This window comes from Antennarius striatus, chromosome 19 (assembly GCF_040054535.1).
Source record: "Antennarius striatus isolate MH-2024 chromosome 19, ASM4005453v1, whole genome shotgun sequence".
Classification (NCBI taxonomy): domain Eukaryota; kingdom Metazoa; phylum Chordata; class Actinopteri; order Lophiiformes; family Antennariidae; genus Antennarius; species Antennarius striatus.
The window spans coordinates 10,892,699-10,911,880 of record NC_090794.1 but is presented as its reverse complement, the minus strand read 5'-3'; the positions used below and the strand labels follow the sequence as shown (position 1 = coordinate 10,911,880).

Sequence of the window (19,182 nt, the reverse complement as noted above, 5' to 3'; positions counted from 1 at the left end):
CATTTTGATTCCTCTCGTTTGATTGTCAATAAACTTAGTGGTAAAGTGAAGACATAAACAGTTCTCAAACTCAACAGCTTTTAAAGATTTTAAATATATTACTTCAAACTACAAAAATGTCTAGATATTTTAACTATTTCCCTTTAAATATAAAACTTAATCAAATGTTTTTTCCACCTTTTTCTGACAACAGTTGTTACAAGTTACAAACAAACAAGCAATCAGTTTCCAAAATTTGTCACAAATGAATGCATGTTCATTCTTTTTTTTTTTTTTTTAATTTCTTTGAAGGTGAGACAGTCAGTAATCTTCTCATATTCAGCTACTTCAAATAAAACAGGCAACTAATATCTGTCTTTAGAAATCTAACACAGTACAGTACTCAGGTACCGGTAACTGTATAACCTACTGTATAATGCAATCCAATAGCGCCCTCTAGTGGTAAAATTCATGTAAGTACTACTTTATCATGAGACGGAGCACAGCACAGGTTTCCACTTACATGATGACGTTGCATTTGAAATAAAAAATAAAAATCAGTGTATTTGGGCAAAAAGAATTTTACTGGCGTGTAACCTAATGTGATGCATTCTGAATCCCTGTTGGCGTCGCAGGAAAGAGCATCCACTCAGAGAGATGCTGGAAAACAAAAAGATAACTGAAATACTATACGATGGAGAAAATGGCTCGTCAAGCCATTAGACTATATTTGATTTCAATTTAACAGGAGTCTGCCTGGTCTTACTTACTTCTCTTATTACTCTTAATGCATTTTTTCAATGTGAGTAACTGATAGTAGACTTTACTGCTTGTGGATCACTGAAGACGATCACTGAGAAGTTCCAGAGTATTTCTGTGAACATGAGCAAAAAGACAGACACGTGGAGAAACAAAATGGAATGGAATAGTCTTTATTTCATCACAAAACGTATCTTTAACAAAATACAACACACAGTTTAACTCACTGTAGGTAATGACATCAAATATGAACAAAATTCAAAAAAGGGCACAATGGCTATTTTACGTTCCATGTAAAAGAACAAAAAAAAACCTGTGCAGAAGCTCATGATTGTCTGTGGAAAAATGAAATACAAACTCACAATAAAGAAAACACAAATGAACAGTGGAATATCCTGTCAAGGCCTGTGTACTCTGTGTACTTTAAGGGAGTTAGTTTTAGTTTATTGTGTTGGTTCCGAATCATGATAAACCTTGTGTTAAGAAAGAAGCTGGTGATTAACATAAAAGGTTTGCTCGACTTTGGGTAACATGATTTATCACCTTAAGTCATATTACAATACAGTCGCAGGACGCTGACAATATTTTCTGCAGTATAAAAGTCACAATTTATCTTAGATTAGGATGTAATCTAAGATAGTATGTAAGACTAGGATGTAAGATTTAAGTCCCACATTAACATGACGACAAAATGAATTTCATTTCTGACATTTAGCCCCCATGTCATTTATGAATCAAGGAGATGCTGATAATCTGATTCATGCCTTGATTTAAAATTATTAAAATACAAATAAAGTTCATTACAATTGCTGATTGATACCTCCATTTTAGGGTTTTGTACAAATGCTGAATAATGCCTGGGATGTTTAAAAAGCTCATAATCCATACGTGATAAACTTTGTCCTCTGATACAAGAATCCTGTTTCTTGATATTGAAGAAGAGGCTGACTTTGGCAAATGATGCTTTCACTGGATATTCACACATCCATCGTGCATATTTAGGATCTATTCATTGGTGTTTTATCAACTCACTGAATTTGGAGTATTTAGCAGATTAGCAATAGTTAATAAAGTGTCAGATCAAAAGTCTAGGAAATTAGAGGCCCATTCAAGGCCCACTGTTTTAATCATGTCTGAAGATTTTGAGTGATAAATATTCCATACAATTGTGAGCTCTATATGTTCTGTGAGAATGGAAACCTTGACAGATGTAGAAACAATATGAGGGGTAAAGAGGATATATAGATGCTGCCGAGGTTTTCATGATCCAGGTCAGTTTGATTTCATTAGAAAGCAAATCCGCGTCTAGAGTACAACCAGGATGAAATGAACTCAACGGGAAGAAGAGAATTAAGTCCAGAGTTTTATAGAGACAGATATTTTGTAAAGAGTTTGTAGAAATATCGTTTATAATTTTAGGAGCACCAAAACAGTATTTTTCAGATTCAATTTGTGCTCATATCAAAGTCATATTAATATATTTTACACTATGTTACCACTAGTTTCCCCATATTGTTACCAGCTGATACAAATGCATTAGGTACCCATGTTTAGGCATCATGGGAGAGAATCCTATCATTTGACCTCATAATCAAAGTGTGATTAAAAAGTCTGTTAATACATTTACAACAACAACATTATCCTTGACAGTAACACTGGACCATTATCAGCAATAAATAAATAAAGATTTTCATTGTATGAAAAAAAAAAAAGAAGAAGTAATACTTGTGTAAAGTGTCCAGTTGAGCTCCATGCTCCAACAGGAATGACAATAAGTCGTCCTGTTTCTTCTTCGCGCTGAATGGAAGTTTCTCTAAGCTGTGAGACGTGACATGAGTGAGTTTGTCCAGATATAAAATGGGAATGTGGCTGTGAAGCATAAATGTTGTACAGGGGCAGAGCTGGAAGGAGGAATTTAAACAAAAGTTAGTTAGACCCACCCAAGAGGAACAAGTGAAATAGCCTCAGCAAACACCAAGGGACTTCCTGAATCCTCCAAATCAAATCTGGGGAGAACATCCAGGGATTTCGGCTGCTCTGCTTAAAACAAGCATGTCTTTCACGTCCACATGTAGGAGACAGTGTCGGCTATTATTTTGCTTTGGCGTTGTGCCATCTGCTGTGTAGTGAGGTAGAGAGACGACTGAGAGGCAGGCCTGCTGTCAGCTGACTAATGGTCGAGATGGTGTTGGCATCTGGAGCCTTTTTTATCTGTATGAGAATTTGAAAATGTCTGTACTTCAGACAGGAAGCTGCCCTGAGCCTGCTAATACACTGGTGTGTGTGTGTGTGTGTGTGTGTGTGTGTGTTTTGCTGTGCATCTGTCTTTATAAGTGTGTTTCAGAGAGAGTGTATTTGCTAATGTGTATGCATGTTAATGTAAGGGTACAAACATATAATGGTGTGTCTATGTGTATGTGGAGAAGTGTTCAAGAAGTTATGCCTCTCCATAGGCTGAAGCCTTGTCCTTTAACAGGTCCAGACACAAGTGGCAGCTCCAACTCCCTGCGGAGAAACAAACATGTAAAAGCAAAGCTTATACATTTTTCCATGTATAAGCTTTTTTTAAAAGCAACACAACATATCTAGGATCGATCCTCTGCTATAGCAAAGGTTGGGGAAGGCTGTCGAACCTTCTGGAGGCTGGGTCATTGGAGGTTTCAGGCAGTACATGTGGTATCCTCTGTCGCAGTCATCACAGAACAGCAGTTGGTCCTGCATCGGCAAAAGGAAATCAACATCTTAAATGCATATCTCCAAAAACCGGGCTTAGGGATCAATATTAACTCGATTGGAAAAAGATTCAAATCCTGTTGGATGAAAGACAGAGCGTTTTGGCTATAAAAGTCTCCTGTTACGCAAGATTTTTGTGCCACAACTGTATCTGTGACAAATAGTCGGTAAAAGAAGGTATGTGCAATAAAAAATAGTATTACATAAGTAGCAGTATTTCCTATACGTAATATTTATTGCTGTGACAGTGATGAAATTTTAGCTAACAATAAAGTTGCATAAAATATGTTAATTAATGATATAGTTTCATTTCTTATTTTTATCAAGGATCAAATAAGAGATGCTCTGCACCAGATTTGGCAACACGTTAGTTTCCATTTATAGTTCCTGGGCAGGAGAACAAGAACATGTCGACAAAAAAAAAAAGGGAAACGCTCTAAATGTAGATTCATATATTTTATGATGGAAAAAAAGTTGTCAAGATGTAAAATTAATCTTGGAAAAGGAAACAATTTCTTAACCTCAACTGAGAGAAAGTGGAAATCAGGGAGAATAACCACATTTTAATAATTTTCTCTTCATCTCATCTCCTAATCACAGTTTAATAATACAAACACACCTCATGAAGGACACATTTATTGGCACCGGCAAATAGATATTTATATTGATCTGGAAACTTAAGAGTAAAGCCGGTTGGCTGGCCTCACAGTGAATCAGGTGGAGTGGTGTAGATGTTTTTAGTGTCTATGATATTATCAGGTCTGTCCGCTATAATTGTGCTGAAAATTCAATAAACGGCCTCCTTCAAGTTAATTGTCTCTTCTTTTTAAAATCTAAATGCATCCGCAGCGTCATCACTAAGTGGTCCAGTAAGTTTATTCAATCAAAGCTCATTGTAAAAGTTTATCATCTAGAGACATAAACAGTCGGCGTGTCCAAAGGCCGCTTTAATTCACTGCTAACAGCAAAATAAATGCAACCAGACGCCGTCAGAAAGAAGAAACAGTCAAACATCAAATGATGGAAAATCATGTGGAAATAGTGATGAAAGTTTCTGTTTGGCATTTCACGTTTAGACGCAAGGATGGAAACGATTTCAACAACTCTGCAAAATAATGGTGGTGAATTAAAAAAAACAACAAACAAAGGAAAACCACCTCTAGGAGATGATGAAATTGTTTACTACTAGAAAAAATGACATCCAGTGATAAATTAGAGGTAATTTATCAAGTATGCTTGGTTGGCACATATAGACATTAAACCATGTAGGTTGTTTTCTATGCTAGGCTGACGACAAGAAATTTAAACAAAGGCAAATCCATTTATCATGTCTGAATATGGACACACATCATGAAGGTTCCCTCTCTTCTGTAATACATACATCGTTCTCCGAGGTGCCGCAGATGCTGCAAGACTTGCACTCGATGCACTGCCACTGGTACGTCCTCACCGCCTGCATCATGTTGTCAGTGAACTGCAAACATGTGGGATGACCTGAGGGCAGGAGATGACCCATAATCATATCACACACGTAGGTATGTTCTCTTCACCTTTGTACAGGAACAGACCTTCTCACCCTTGTTGCAGTCTTTGTGCTAAGCTGAGCTAACAGCCTGCTATCTGTAGCTTCAATTTTGACCCTGCAGACTTGAATATTTGCTAGAATGTACAACTATTATCTATGAGGGTTTTTGTCTTGATGTGACTTTTGGAAACACAACAGTTCCTAGATTCCTCTCATTTGACTGGCAGGAAAGCAAAGCATGACTTGCGTCATTTTAAGAACCTCAATCTTTGATGGAGATCTTTTGTGTTTTGTAGTTTGGACTCACCGGAGCGTCCACAGTCTGAGCAGGACACCAGCTCCTCAGCCTGTCCTGTCTTCCTGTTGGAGTCCTGGTCTCCCAGGCAGAAGTCACAGTAGTCGTTGGGGATGATGACGCCATCTGGGCCTTTCTGAGCTGTCGGGAGGAACACATGGAAGACGAATCAATTGTTTTTCTTGGAACTTTCTGTTGACATGTGCAGTTAAATGCTCATTAGCATCTCACGTTTGTGGTTCTCTGAGCACCGTGGTGGGGGAGAGGGGGCCATCTCTGTCTCTTTTTCCTCCTCACCCTCCTCTTCTGCCAGGTGAGTGTGAGTGTAGTGGTAGCTCAAGCCAGGCCGGTTCTTGTAACGCTTTCCGCAGACTACACATGAAACATTACAGCTTTATTGGAAACACTGGAAACCTTGTGCAACATGTCACAGAACAGCTAGCACACACGAGTAAATCACAGTCAGCTGGATAAACTGGAATGGAACAGATTTCATGGAGGAGACTTGTTCTCACGGTTTGGAACCTTCACGGCTATTTTCTACAAATAAAAAATATATGACAAGAAAATGAAAAGATCCTTGAGGTTCTGTTTACATAAATGTGATTTTCTTCTTAAACATATGGGAACAGAAATTCTATTACTTTGTGTTGGGATAGTATAGAAGGATGTAAAATGTCTGTAATACAAGCTACAGAAAGACAATGTAAACTCAATTGGATAAATAGGTTCACATAGTTCACACTGCACCTACTGTACCTAACAGATTATAATGTGAAGACACCTCTACACCCTACTGTCGTTATAGAGACTTTGTGTACTAGTGATAGGAAAACTACAATCTAAAGCTACAGTGTTATAGCTGGGGTTATAAAGGAGCACACTAGAGTTGTAGCCATCATAGAAGTTTTATATATTGTATAATTCTGCTGCTTTCATTGCTTCAACTTCTTTTGTGGCCAATTCTGTCGAGCCAAAATTGCTAACTTTTACCACAATGCTGCAGAGCTCTGCCTTCTCAGTGTGAACCAAATGCCACATCAAATTAAAACTGATCCACATGGAGTATTTTGAGAAATTCCACCTAGCACTGGGACTTCTACCATGGCTACATCTGTGGATCACATCACAGCTAGTGAGGACTCTAAAAACATGCATCCGTCAGTGTTAGCAGCTGCTAGAGCAGTTTTTGGTGCATGCTTTGCAAAGAGGAAGCGTTAAGGCACACGGCCTAGCAGCGGGGTCATGCAATGCTCGCACTGAATTCAGGAACGGACCCCCGGACAAACATTAAGTCTTTAAAGCTTTAGATTGCATCAAGGGATTAGCATTCAAGTCAGCCATTCCCACACCAGATGCCCATGAGCAAAAATGCCAATCATAAAGACAGTTTGTTGGAGCCTCTAGAAAGACATGGTGACAGGATCAGATACCTTCTTCAGCCTTTTTTGAGTTATGCTTTTGTTTGTATCTATCTGGAACAGAGAAGACACAAAAGCAAATAATAAAGGAAAGACAGGACAAGACACAAAACGAGGATGAGATTCATTTGTTCGAGCACTGGTTATATCTATCCACAGCCCCGTGGCAATTCATTCCTGGGGGGGGGGGGGTTCCTGCCCAAGGATGTAACAAGCATGCTAGTCGGGTGTGGATTAACAGTAAACTCTGTCTTCATGCAGAAGAGGACTGCTCTGAGAACAGAAGGAGATGGTTTCTACACTGGATTTATTCATGTTTTCTTAACAGACATGACATTGGACATGTCAAGAGAGGCTTCCAAATAATTCATCATTAAGGAATAAAGGAAGTCTTTTGATAGGAGCCCATGATAAGGAGACTAGAGTTTGAGCTTCAGGAAAAACTGTGACTCTTGATTGTAGATAAACTAACACAGAAAGCACAAAACTTAAAGACATCGAAGACATGATGGCACACATGATGATGCACAAAGCACTGTTTTCCCTTACTGTCACAAACGTAAGGTTTGTCCTGGTCGTCCGTGTTGACGGGCTCCGTCCTTCTGCGATTGGACCCCCTGTTCTGAGAGGAAACACAAGCCTGACATTTAAACCTCCAACAGACAAATGTCTCAGGACAGATGTCATTTCAGATTGAATACCAAAGGGCATACGGTGTATTTTTATGGTACTTTTTAACTGATCATCAATCAATATATTTCAAAATCAACATTTATTGCGATCATTCCATAGGAAGCAAAGACTTGCAGCTCAGTGTTAAAAGTGCCATTAAGAATGTTTCGGTATATCTGTCATGGTTATCTTTACATATTCTGATATTTTGATGGGCGACAGCAGCCAGAGGAATTCAGTTTGAGGTTTTAACAGTGTGTCAGAACAAATATGGAGAACAAAAGGGATTAAGATGGAGCCATTCCCTTTATTATAGAGGACAGGGTTGGCAGACTTAAGTCGTAATCTTCCTGAGGTGAATTCTCATTTTTCAACATTTCTTTCTCCCAGTAGCAAGAGATTAACAGACCCATTAACACTGTTTCTCGATGTACAGAAACCTTCAGAAATTCCTTCTTCAATGATGACAGATGATGCAAGTTTATTTTCATTTCTGGTGAAAAGTCCCCTACACCTAGAAATTTCTACACATAAGAGTGGAGAAACTTGGTTTAATATATGTGTGATGTGCCAGGTTGTTTTAGAGGAAGAAAACTGATTTTATTAAAAAATATATGAATGCGTATTCTTTAGCATGTCTTATAACCAGACATGTGATCTAAAAGGATTAGAAATAATTTTTTTATTTCATTTAAAATGAAAATCCCTTAATAGATATTTTTCAAACGGTAAGACATTATCTCCGCTACATTCTGGCAATGAATGCCGTGTCCTGACCCCTCTCCATTATTTTACCGTAACCAAATACAAATACCGTCTATGTGTTTTAATCCACCAGGTCTGAGTCGCGATCTGGATAAGAGGTGAACACACTCACTTTGCCTCTGTTCCTGTACTTCCTCTTTGGAGTATCCAGTTCAAAGTCTTCATCATCGTGGAAACCGTCTCCATTTTCCTCGGCTTCAAGAACTCGCTGCAGAGGGCAAACACAGACGTACAGAGAGGTTTGCTAAAATAAAATCACCCTCTTGTGACATTCCTCATTTGCCAGCTCTTTTCTAGTTCTCTGTGTTTCTTTTGCCTCCACACAGAGGAGACCGACACACTCTACACAATAGCATGTATTTATATAACACTGCTATTAATTACCTGGATTTCCAACAATGTCTCTTCCTCTTTACAGAGGTTGTTTTTTTTATCCAGCAGGCTGTCGCCCCTTAGGAGGGCTTCCAATGCTGTGGCCTCCCCAGGAGGAGCCTCACGCTTTGGGGCCAGTTCGGCTTCTGATGAGGAGGCAGCACAGAGAACAACGGAAAGAAAATAATGTTTGACACAGCAGTGACATGTGTTTATTCTTTACAGTTTTATTAACAGTTGCAGGACAAGCCACAGGATTTAAAGTGAAATGAAACCATGAGCAAAAATAAAGACAAGAATACTGCTCATAGGCGTTCATTTTCCTGCCAGGACTAAACTGCAGCTCTCCATCCTCAGATGAAAATAGAATGAAAGAAGGGATTTGATAACAGGATACCATTCTTAATCCTCCTCCTCCTCCTCCTCCTCCTAGCTTTCTCTGCCTATGACAGATACACATTTCCTCCCTCACCATCCCTCCTCGTCCATCCTTCATTTGCCCTCACCCATTATCCTGTCTGTATATACTGTATACCCCCCCCTCACCTCTTCAGGGAAAACTGACTGGCCTGAATGCGCTCAGCCATTCAGGCCACTCCGCTGAATTTACCCATGGCATTCAGTAAAGTCTGTGGAAACAGTTGAGTAAAATCTATCACACCTCTGGATGGCTGTCTGTCAGATACGATATAATTACATGGTGAAAAAAATGGTGCATAAAATTTGACTCTTGCATCTTAAAAATTTGACCTCAAACAAACTACTACATCCAAATCTGTGCTAAAGCAACCATGAGGTGTTGTTAGGGTGTCAAAATTTTCTCTGCAACTAAAACATTTTCATAATTATGAGCATGTGCCTCTTCATAACTGTCATCAGATAAAACACAGATTTAACACAGATGACGAGCAGCGTAGTTGCTGAGGCAAAGCCTGCAGAGCTGTGATACGGAGACAAAGCAGATCTTCTTCAACAGACGGATTTAAATTCTGTTTTCCAAATGTTTCAAAGCTCCAGCCTGACAGAGCCACTGCGTATCTTCACACACACAGACAAACCTCTCTGCTCAGGAAGCATTAAATAAACATAAAGCCAGCCTGAAAGCGGAGCACTCACATTCCTCTGTCGTGTTATGATAGATATCTGGGCCAAATGGCAGAATTGGATCCCTGCAAAATAAAACTGGGGACTTCTACTCTCACTGCATTCTACAAAAGGCTTTCCTGCTCTTGTTAACTAAAGCATATCGGTAGTTTTGTGTCCCTTTTACGTGCTTTGGTTGGTTGTTTCTCTGGGGAGTTGGGTTTTTTTTCTCAGAAATGCCCTTTGCTTTAAGCAGAATCAGTCTTGATGGAAAGCACTGGAGTATTATATTGCATCTGGGAGACAGCGAGGGGGAAACAATGGTGTGGCAAAGTCGAAACAAAGACGTGCCTTTATTTCTCCCCCTTATCAGGTTGCTGGCGCACAACTTCGCAAAAAAAAAAAAATCCCCGATAACACACAAATGCACACTGGGACACAAAGACATATAAGAAATGCACGCACTTCTACCTCATATGACTCACTTACATTCTAATACTTCATGGACAAATGATTATAGAGGCCCTGTTAGGGTGCTTCTATGCTGCAAAAGAGGGCGAGAGTCATGTGTGCGTGTGCACTTATGTGAGAGTGTGTCTGCTGCCAGAGAACAGAGAGAGGGGGCATTGATTCAGAGGAGAGAATGAACCTGGAGACCTGGAAAGAGACGGGCTAACCAGAGCCAGATGGCCAGATAGCGAGCATTAACGTCAGAGAGCAAGCCTAAAGCTCTCTACAAGTATGTGTGACATCGGAGGGCACAAACACTACACATTTTAAACCAGCTTTTTGCCCTTAGATGAAGGGAACGGATGCACCAGTGTGCACTGTGTCGATGGCCTTACCTAGCCGGAGCTCACACAGGCGTAGCTGGGGATCCAGGGGCGGGTGGAGTCGCCTCTTCTTTCTCCAGCAACGGGCAGGGTAGGTGTACATCTGTCCTGCTCCCCGGCCTGGATACACACACAAACACACACAAAAACACACATATATATCTTAATATATAGTAGAGGCACGCACACACGCAGAGCCACAGGCACACTGGAAGAATTTTAACAACCAATGGCGAGCATACTATTCAGAGAACACTTTCATTAAGATCCCTGTATGCACAAACGTGCACACACACACACACGCACACACACACACACACACGCACACGCACACATACAGTGGACTGGGCTTGTTTTTTCCTGGCACTTCATATGTTCTGATTTTGTCCACGTATTCAGGAAACTTGGTTTCCAGAGTCCAGAAACTGTCACTGAATTGTTTGGTTATTTTATCAGATCAATGTGGAAACACTAATTAAAGGTCCAGATTGTAGATTATTAGCATTTAGAAGTGTGGTTGCAACCAGCTGATCACCACTCAGCTCACGTAAAACACTTGAATGGCCCTCTCTATTGGCAGTGTCAGATTAGTCCATTCTTGTCTACTGTACCAACATGCTAGCAGACAATTTAGCCCTTAGATCGTTAAAAAAAACAACCTCATTCCGAGGCAATCAAAACAAAGTTAGTTGTTTTAAGTGAGTTTTCACTAATGAAAACTTAACTGTGATGAATTTCCTGCTGAAACACTCTAAGTTAAATGTTGTAGTTTATGTTAAGTTCTGGACTTTAATTAATGTTCTTGGTCTCTTCCCTTGTGTTTCCTCATGTTCATTAAAGCTAATGGTAGAACAGAATGGCAAACTGGATGGGAAAGAAGATGTTTGGAAGAATAAACGCATACTCTATAATGTGTGTTAGGTCTGCCACAAAGTATAGGGTGTTGTCTGGATGGCTGTGCATACAAGATGGAGAGAAGTCTATTTGTGTCCAGCTCTAAGGAAAGAACAGATTGTTCCCTTCGGCTGTACAGTCGACCCAGATGAGCATAAAGCATTCTGACTCTCAGTCTCAGGGTAAATCAGCATGTGGTACCTCACACAGTATGCAGAGGAGAGGATCTTATAGAGGGAGGAGATTTATAAAGTCATCATCTCTATCAATGGAATTTATGTATTCCTGCTTATTCCCATTCCTGTTGAGAATTAGATGAGAAAATCGACCGCGTTCTGCTCGATCAATACAGGGCCTACCTAACAACACCTCTACAGCCAGCTAAATACAGTAATTACATTTCAAGGAGTCTGCATTGGTGGCTTGGCCAGTCGTAGCCTCCAAGACGACAGGAAATCACTCCTGCAAATGAAGCTCCAAGAAATTCTGGAAAGAAATGTATTCCCTCTTTTTCCCAACCTTATGCTCAACTAAAATAATCCAGTGAGAATGACAATGGCTGCAATCTTTTCATTAAACTCTGTGACAAATGTATTAACAATTAATGTCAAAGTGTTCCTTAAACTAAAGAGAAAAGGTGGCCTTTGGGCAAAAGAAAGATGTACAGTATTTCTACTGTCAGTATTGGCCTTTACACAGGTTACCTGGCTGGCGGTGACACTTCTCCATCCAGATGTAACAGTTGTTCTGTGCGACACCAGTTTGTGAGTCCAGGAAGGGCATTCGCACGCTGCGTTCAGCACAGAGCCTAGCGTTGTAGCTGCGACAGTGTTCAATGGCCTCCCTGTAGAACTGGTCGCCGAGCCTGAACACAGACAGAGGGTCAGTGATCACGGAAGACAGACAATGAGGGACAAAACGCAAAAGATCCCGAGAGGTATTCTTTCTTTATTAAAGAGATCTGGCTTGATTTGTTTGAAAAAAATGCACAAGCTCATTACTATATAACAGCTGCCTATTCACTCACGTTTGATGAACTTGCTGATGAGGGAGTATTAGCTAAATGTTAACATCCCTAAGCCAGTTAATGGAAATAACATATACTGAATGGCTGGTGAAATTCAAGTATGAGCAGGTCTGTTGATCTCTTCAACTAAATATAAGTTTCACCAGACTGTGGAGACTAAAAAGGATCATCTAAACAGGCTAAGCAGGGTAATGAACGACTGGAACAAATGCCATAAAAATAAAAGACATGCTGCCTCCTGACAGCATGATAAATAGGTGAGAGCACTGGATTGAAGGTCACACGACAGAAGAATGCAGAGATACATAAATCAACAAATGACTGACAAGACAACAAAAATCAGTATGCCAGTCATCAATAATCTCCACAATGTCAGTAAGGAGCTCATATTTATGTATATATATGACCAGCAGAGACAGAATAAAACACATTGGACTCAAAGATTATATCTGCAGCATGAGTGGGTCGATCCTGATTCCGTTCCATGAGGCGGTAGTTCTAATGGGGTCTGGTCTTCAGTAGATGAAGTTAACCTTTGGACATCTGAACTAATCAACCATCTTTGGCCACTTTCATTGATCTATTTGCCAGGACCGGATGTATGGTTAATAGAGGTCAGAAGAAGAAGGTAGGTGAATAAAGAGAGGAAACTACTTTAATAAAAAAAAAAGAAATAGACAAGAAATATGCAGGTGATTATTCTCCTCTGGGACATGTGTTATATGTGACGATTGGACTTCAACAGAAGTATGTGTGGTTGTGTTTGTTCTGCTGGACTAAAATCTGACACAATGAGACACTGCAGCTACCTTTCTCTTGACGTACAAGCCATCTGGAGAACAGGTTGAGCTACAAGAAGCAACAATAGGACAAATATTCAAGCACAAAAACCCCAAAAACCATAAACTCATTTTCAGAAGTTTTTTCCAGACACAAACACATCGATGGTACTTTTTTAATCCCTTGGGCTAATTTGTGGTGTACCTGCTAATGAACACAAACAGGCAGCTGAATCAGCAGTACAGTCCACGCCACATGTAGAAAAATAGTATAAAATACAGCAGATCTGCATTGTGTCTGTCCAGCAAATGTCTGAGCTTTAGTATATGTGGCATCTGCTGGCTCAGGGTTTACAGGAAAGCTACAGATGAGATACACAGCTGTGTGTTTGGAGTTTTTTGTTTAAATTTGAGTGTGTGTGTGATGATTCTGCTGTATGACAAACAAGGAGTCGCTGTGAATCTTACAAATCCAAGAGACTTCCTGTCACATACCTCACATTCCCAGAAGTGAGGCACGGTCTCTGGTTTCACTATTTGTTGCCTGGACTGGAGGCAGGTTTTCTCATCCGTCTGGCCCACTTCTCGTTCCTCTCTTCCTCCCTGTATCATCTGTATGTTTCTGCCCCACTTTCGACAACAAAGCCTCTGCATCACATCCCCAGGCGGCTCGGAATACTCTTACATAAGCAAGAGTGTCTTCTGCATGTTTGTGTTGATGTGTTTGTCTCCATAAGAGTAACGACAGTGTGTGTGTGTATGTGTGTGTGTGCGTGTGTGAGTGTGTGTGTGTGTGTGTGTGTCTGTAGCACTGCAAAGACCATCTGCATATGGGTTGCGTGTCCCGAGACTGCCTCCCCACCCCCCAGTGAACTCAGTTCAACCATCAGAAACCCAAGTGCATGTCTGCTCAGAGCACTGGTGCTTATGTAAGTTGAGTTTTGCATGTCACAGAACACATTCCTGTTGGTCAACAGCTTCCTGGATACTGATGGAATCTGTGTTACTCTGTGTTTGATTGTCTCAATCGCTCCCATAGCACAAGAGGAGCCTTGTGGACGACAGCCCCTCTGCCAACAAGCACAGAACACACGAGGATCAATGTTTCCAGGTGAAGCTGGTGGGCCTGATAAATATTCAGACTAAGCGGGGAGTAGAAGCAGCTCCATCAATCAGTCTTTTCTTTTTGGACATCTTCTGTCACTCCTCTCCATCGATCTTCCTGCTACCATTCATGTATTTCTGTCACTTGTACGTTACTCATCCACTACAGTACGTATAATGATTAATCATTGGAATAACCTAGCATTGGCATAATAAATGTCATTTTGAATTTCTCTACTGCGATCACTATTGTTGTGGGTTTTTTTCTTTGTGATGAAAAACCAACAAATTACCATTTGCGTACTGCTGAGTGTGTGTGTGTGTGTGTGTGGAGGGGGGGTCCCAGGCTGAGAATAATTACACCTTTGTCAATCATTTTAATGAGCCCTCTACTTTGAAGCAACATCCAGGCTGAGATTCATATACGTACCCTGGAGACCCCCAGACAAACAGGCATTACAGACGCAGAATATTAAAAATAAAAAACATATTCTATTTATGTTTTCTTCGTGTTATGTGAATCTTGAATGAGGGAGTGTAGCCTTCTACTTGTATCTATCACTTAAGTTGCACGATTTTAAGAGGTATGTTCATTTGGAAACCAGTAACTCCCATTTATGGGAAAAAAAGAATTTTTTGATGTTAATAATTCTGATCAGAGACGCTACGGCTGAGCTGTGTAACAGATTCTATTGTCACAACATTTCTCAGCACGCAGTACGCTAGAAACGTAGTTTGTTTGGTCTCATGTAGCTAACTAAGTCCAAGACAAGATGCATAAAAGACTAATTCATTCACATACAAGCCTGATTAATTTAGGCATCTTTCTAATAAAGCTTTCAATACATAAGAACTCAAAATAAAATAACCAAACCCTGTCAGAAAATGATGGGGCGAATGAAGTAGGCCAATGATCATTTTTAGCAATTGCTTATTAAAATGCCCCAGAGGTGATGCGGGGCAGGACATAGGGGCACATTGTAGGCTGAGCAGAGGGTAAATCAGAGAGGAGGGAAATGAAGATGAGGAGGAGCTAAGGTGGCAGGACGTGAGGGAAAAGGAGGGGACCAATATGTCCCGGGGCACACGTGTTCCTTTTCAAAGCCTGTCACAGTCATTCTCTCTCAAACACACCAATGTGTGTGTGTGTTTGCACGATAGCATACACACACACACACACACACACACACACACACACGCACACACACTTGTCCATGCACAAATAGACACACAAAAGGAATGGAAGGGAAAGGTGCAGAGTGCAGACGGAGGAGGGGGGTCGAGCAAGCAAAGAGGGAAACGGTATTGCAAAAAAGAAACCCACATTCACATGCTGTTGTTTTGTTCTAGTGGAAAGGTGGTGTTTGAAGGATGGGGGCGGGGGGTAAAGACTGGTGAGGTGAAGGAATGGAAGATGGAGACCTGGCCTGAAGTGAAAACTCACTTAGATTCAGTGTGGAATCACAGAGAAAATGTGTCTCCAGAGGAAAGGTTATGGTTTAATATGTGAAAAATAACACCCATGTCATTTCTCCACACGCATATGAAAACACATAAAGAAGGAAATGTGCCAGTTCCATCTGCGGAGCAAGGAAGAAAAGAACAGGATTGATGACTACATGAAGCTTTCTATTTAAAAAAAAAAAATGTTCCTGGCCATTTAACTCCCCGTGCCTGGAAACCATTCCCGGACATTCCCATTAACCAACCTCAGATAGACAAAGGCCAGAGTTCGCCCCTCTGCTGAGGGTGTAGTATAAATGTATGCAGTAAATGCAGCCAGACGGATACCCCCCCAACTTCCATCACTCACTCACGCTCCCTCTCATGCATAATGGGGGAAGGGCAGGAGGCTACACAACCAACCAATGCATACAACAAACATATAAACAACAAAAGCCTCACACATGTTGACCCCTTCACACACACACACACACGCACGCACGCACACACACACACACACACACACACACACACACACAGACACACACACACACATCTCCTTTAATCTCATCTCACATCCTTTCAATCATTTTGCAAATGCAGGGCACCACTTGGGCCTGTTCATAAGAATAAAATCCTACTACTTAAACAAGCTAACATGAACATGAACACATCTCTACACATGAATGACATCTTTCATTTAACAACTGCTCATATCAGCTGTTCATTAAGTCCGGCTGCATATGGCCAACCAGATTTCATGCACAAATCAACCTTTGTAGAAACAAGCATTGGAACAAATCAGATAAATAGGGACGATTAAAAACATGACTGGACATAACTTCTACAGTATGTACTTCTGGCTGATGATGGCTGTGATTCATCATTGGGAGATGAACACTGACAAAAAAAAAAGCAGGCATGATTATAACCACATCCTTATTGAGTGCATATGATTTACCATCCCCGTCCTGGAAACAGATGACAAGCTGGGCCTATTGTTTCAAACACACACTGCAGCCTGAAGACTAGACCTCAGCAGCATTTCCCACGGCAGTAACTCATATGTGACTTAGTATTAGCTCACCACTTCATATAAATGTCCTTACATTTGTAGGGTAGGCAGTGCCCTGCCTGTAATACAGATACAGGCATTATATCCCAGATATTGGATGGGGTTATGTGTGGCATCCAGCCATACATGATAAGCAGATGGGATTCCCCCCCTCTTCTATTCCCTCCCCCTGACCCAGGATCAGTCTGTCCATCTCTGCACCTTTTCCTCTATGAGCAGATGGACTCAGGAGAATACTGGGACGCTCTTAATCTGCTGCTACATGCTTAATGGCACACACACGCATGCACAAAATACACACTCAGCCTATCTGCATGCTCCACATTATAATCTGTTTTGGTGGAATACAGCAGCTAAGAGACTTTTCACAAGTGCTGGGTGTACAGTGAAGTATTTTTAGCTGTCAACACAGAGCTCTATAGAGAGAATCTCATTTTATTTTTCTTGACTTTTCTTTGAATCTCTAAAGACATAATTAATGTTTGAAATATTAGAGGATGAGTATGAGTTCATTACATGTCTAAGAGTGTACGTTGCTACTATTACACACTTACAAAGCACTTATAAGGCGCATTGGTCCTTCAACACTGTGGTGATATCACCATGATGATGTCACAAATTTACTTCCTAGTGAATCTGACAATTTATATTTTCATTAGTGATAGTAGTATTTGAAGTAAGTACCGCAATATTTTACAAGAAATTGGCAAAATTCTTTTTTAAGAGTTTTTTTTCAAGGCGTTTAAGAACATGGAAAAAGTAAAGAATCTCTAGATGGATATAGGTCAAGATTTAATCAACAGTTCTTCACCTCAAAAGAAGATTATCAAAAATTTGGACGGCTTGTCAAGATACCATGCAGACAAAAAGAAACATCCAACGGTGAGGACACAACTGTGCAAATACATGTTATATGCCTCATCTCTACAGAACATGACATAAAACTTTGTCAAGTTTCATTTATTCCTGTCAAAACATGCTCTGTTCCAAACTTTAATAGGACTTGTGAGCAGCAGATTTTGTGATGGTTAAATTGTCTCACTGTGCGTACATCCCATGACTAGTGGTAAACATCTACTGTCGGCCAGGGTGAGGACAGAGATTCATTCATCAGATCGAGCTGGAAGTTAATGGTGCACAAACAGAGGAGCCGTCTATATTGCTAACTGGTTAAAATGAGCACATCTCTGCTCGTCCCATTAACAATTTATGAGGCGTGTTTGCACTGCTTTCTTATTCAAAAAATGTTTCTTATATCCTAACAAAGGTAATAAATCTTTTCGTGCGTCTATTACTAAAATGATCCGTTTCCAAGTGTCACAATTGAATCATAACGCACGTCCCCTACTCTAGTATTGCATTGCAGTTTTCCGGAACATTAATGAAAATGATGAGTACTCCATTGATGCTACAGTATACAATAACCTCGTATGCACAGAGCAGCGTATTCAACATGCGCAGAAAAAAAGCACGAGAAGCACAACTGGAGACGCTCTTTCTATTTGTGCTTAGTGGTATTAATTGTATGATTATGATTTTGTTTTTCAAGTTCAGCCGTCGAGCAATGAAAAAACGTTTTGCTTAAAAAAAACCCCACACACACACACACACACACACACATGCAAACCGTGTTTGCATTTGGAAAATTGCAACTTTCTGCAAGTGCGGCCGTTTACACGCGGATTGGAAGCGCTTTATCTGCAGGTATTGCATGAATACATGGTTTAAACTGCAAATGCACAACACACGCAGTGAAACCAAATGCAGATATCACACACACACACACACACACACACACACACACACACGGGAAATGTCCGAGAACCTGATCAAAGTGTTATTTTTTTTTATTCACTGAAACTTACCGCTCTTTGGACACCGGTATACATTATACACATCAAAGCACGCAACAAGACGATTTAATAATTGCATAGAATGTTTTAAAATGTACTTACGATTTCAGAGGATTATGAATGACAGTCGCCATTTTACTGCTAGACTGATATGTAATATTCAAAATCTCGATGTAGTTTGGGACCCTTACAAAAAAAAAAAACCCACACATACACACGTACGTATACACACATACACACGTCCATGCACACACATAAGACACATAGCCAATACGGTCCTGGGCAATGTGCGTTTGACCAATCCCGCACCAGCATCAAGACCGTGGGCGTGGCGTCAAGGGAATCTGTCAAAATCAAAGTCGTAGTCCTGCAAATTTAATACAAAGCGAAGTATATAAAGTATAGCGTAGCATAGAAATAATTTAATGATCTAAAATCAATTGTGGAATTGATTGAAAGTGAAAGAATCACTGCTTGGATTACTTTCAAATGGTATCAGCCCTTCCGCGGTGCACTGGCGTCGCACGGGGAGTTTCCCCGCCTCACGCCCTAAGACAAGCTGGGATAGAC

General features: G+C 40.5%; 1 protein-coding gene across 2 annotated transcripts; it reads right to left on the bottom strand.

Annotated features, from left to right (window-relative positions):
- Positions 1 to 895: 895 nt before the first annotated feature.
- Positions 896 to 18,847, bottom strand: dpf3 (double PHD fingers 3). 2 transcript variants are annotated; one of them, XM_068341845.1, is made up of 12 exons: positions 18,715 to 18,847; positions 12,036 to 12,196; positions 10,450 to 10,557; positions 8,534 to 8,667; positions 8,262 to 8,357; positions 7,262 to 7,334; positions 6,725 to 6,766; positions 5,523 to 5,663; positions 5,304 to 5,432; positions 4,853 to 4,965; positions 3,372 to 3,453; positions 896 to 3,243 (listed from the first exon to the last, which is right to left on the bottom strand). In XM_068341845.1, exons 1-12 carry the CDS (start codon positions 18,822 to 18,824, stop codon positions 3,176 to 3,178), a joined length of 1,257 nt encoding a protein of 418 aa, XP_068197946.1. In that variant the 5' UTR covers positions 18,825 to 18,847; the 3' UTR covers positions 896 to 3,175. The 2 variants fall into 2 exon arrangements, with proteins under 2 accessions (XP_068197946.1, XP_068197947.1); XM_068341846.1 differs by lacking the exon at positions 6,725 to 6,766.
- Between the last annotated feature and the right edge of the window lie 335 nt (positions 18,848 to 19,182).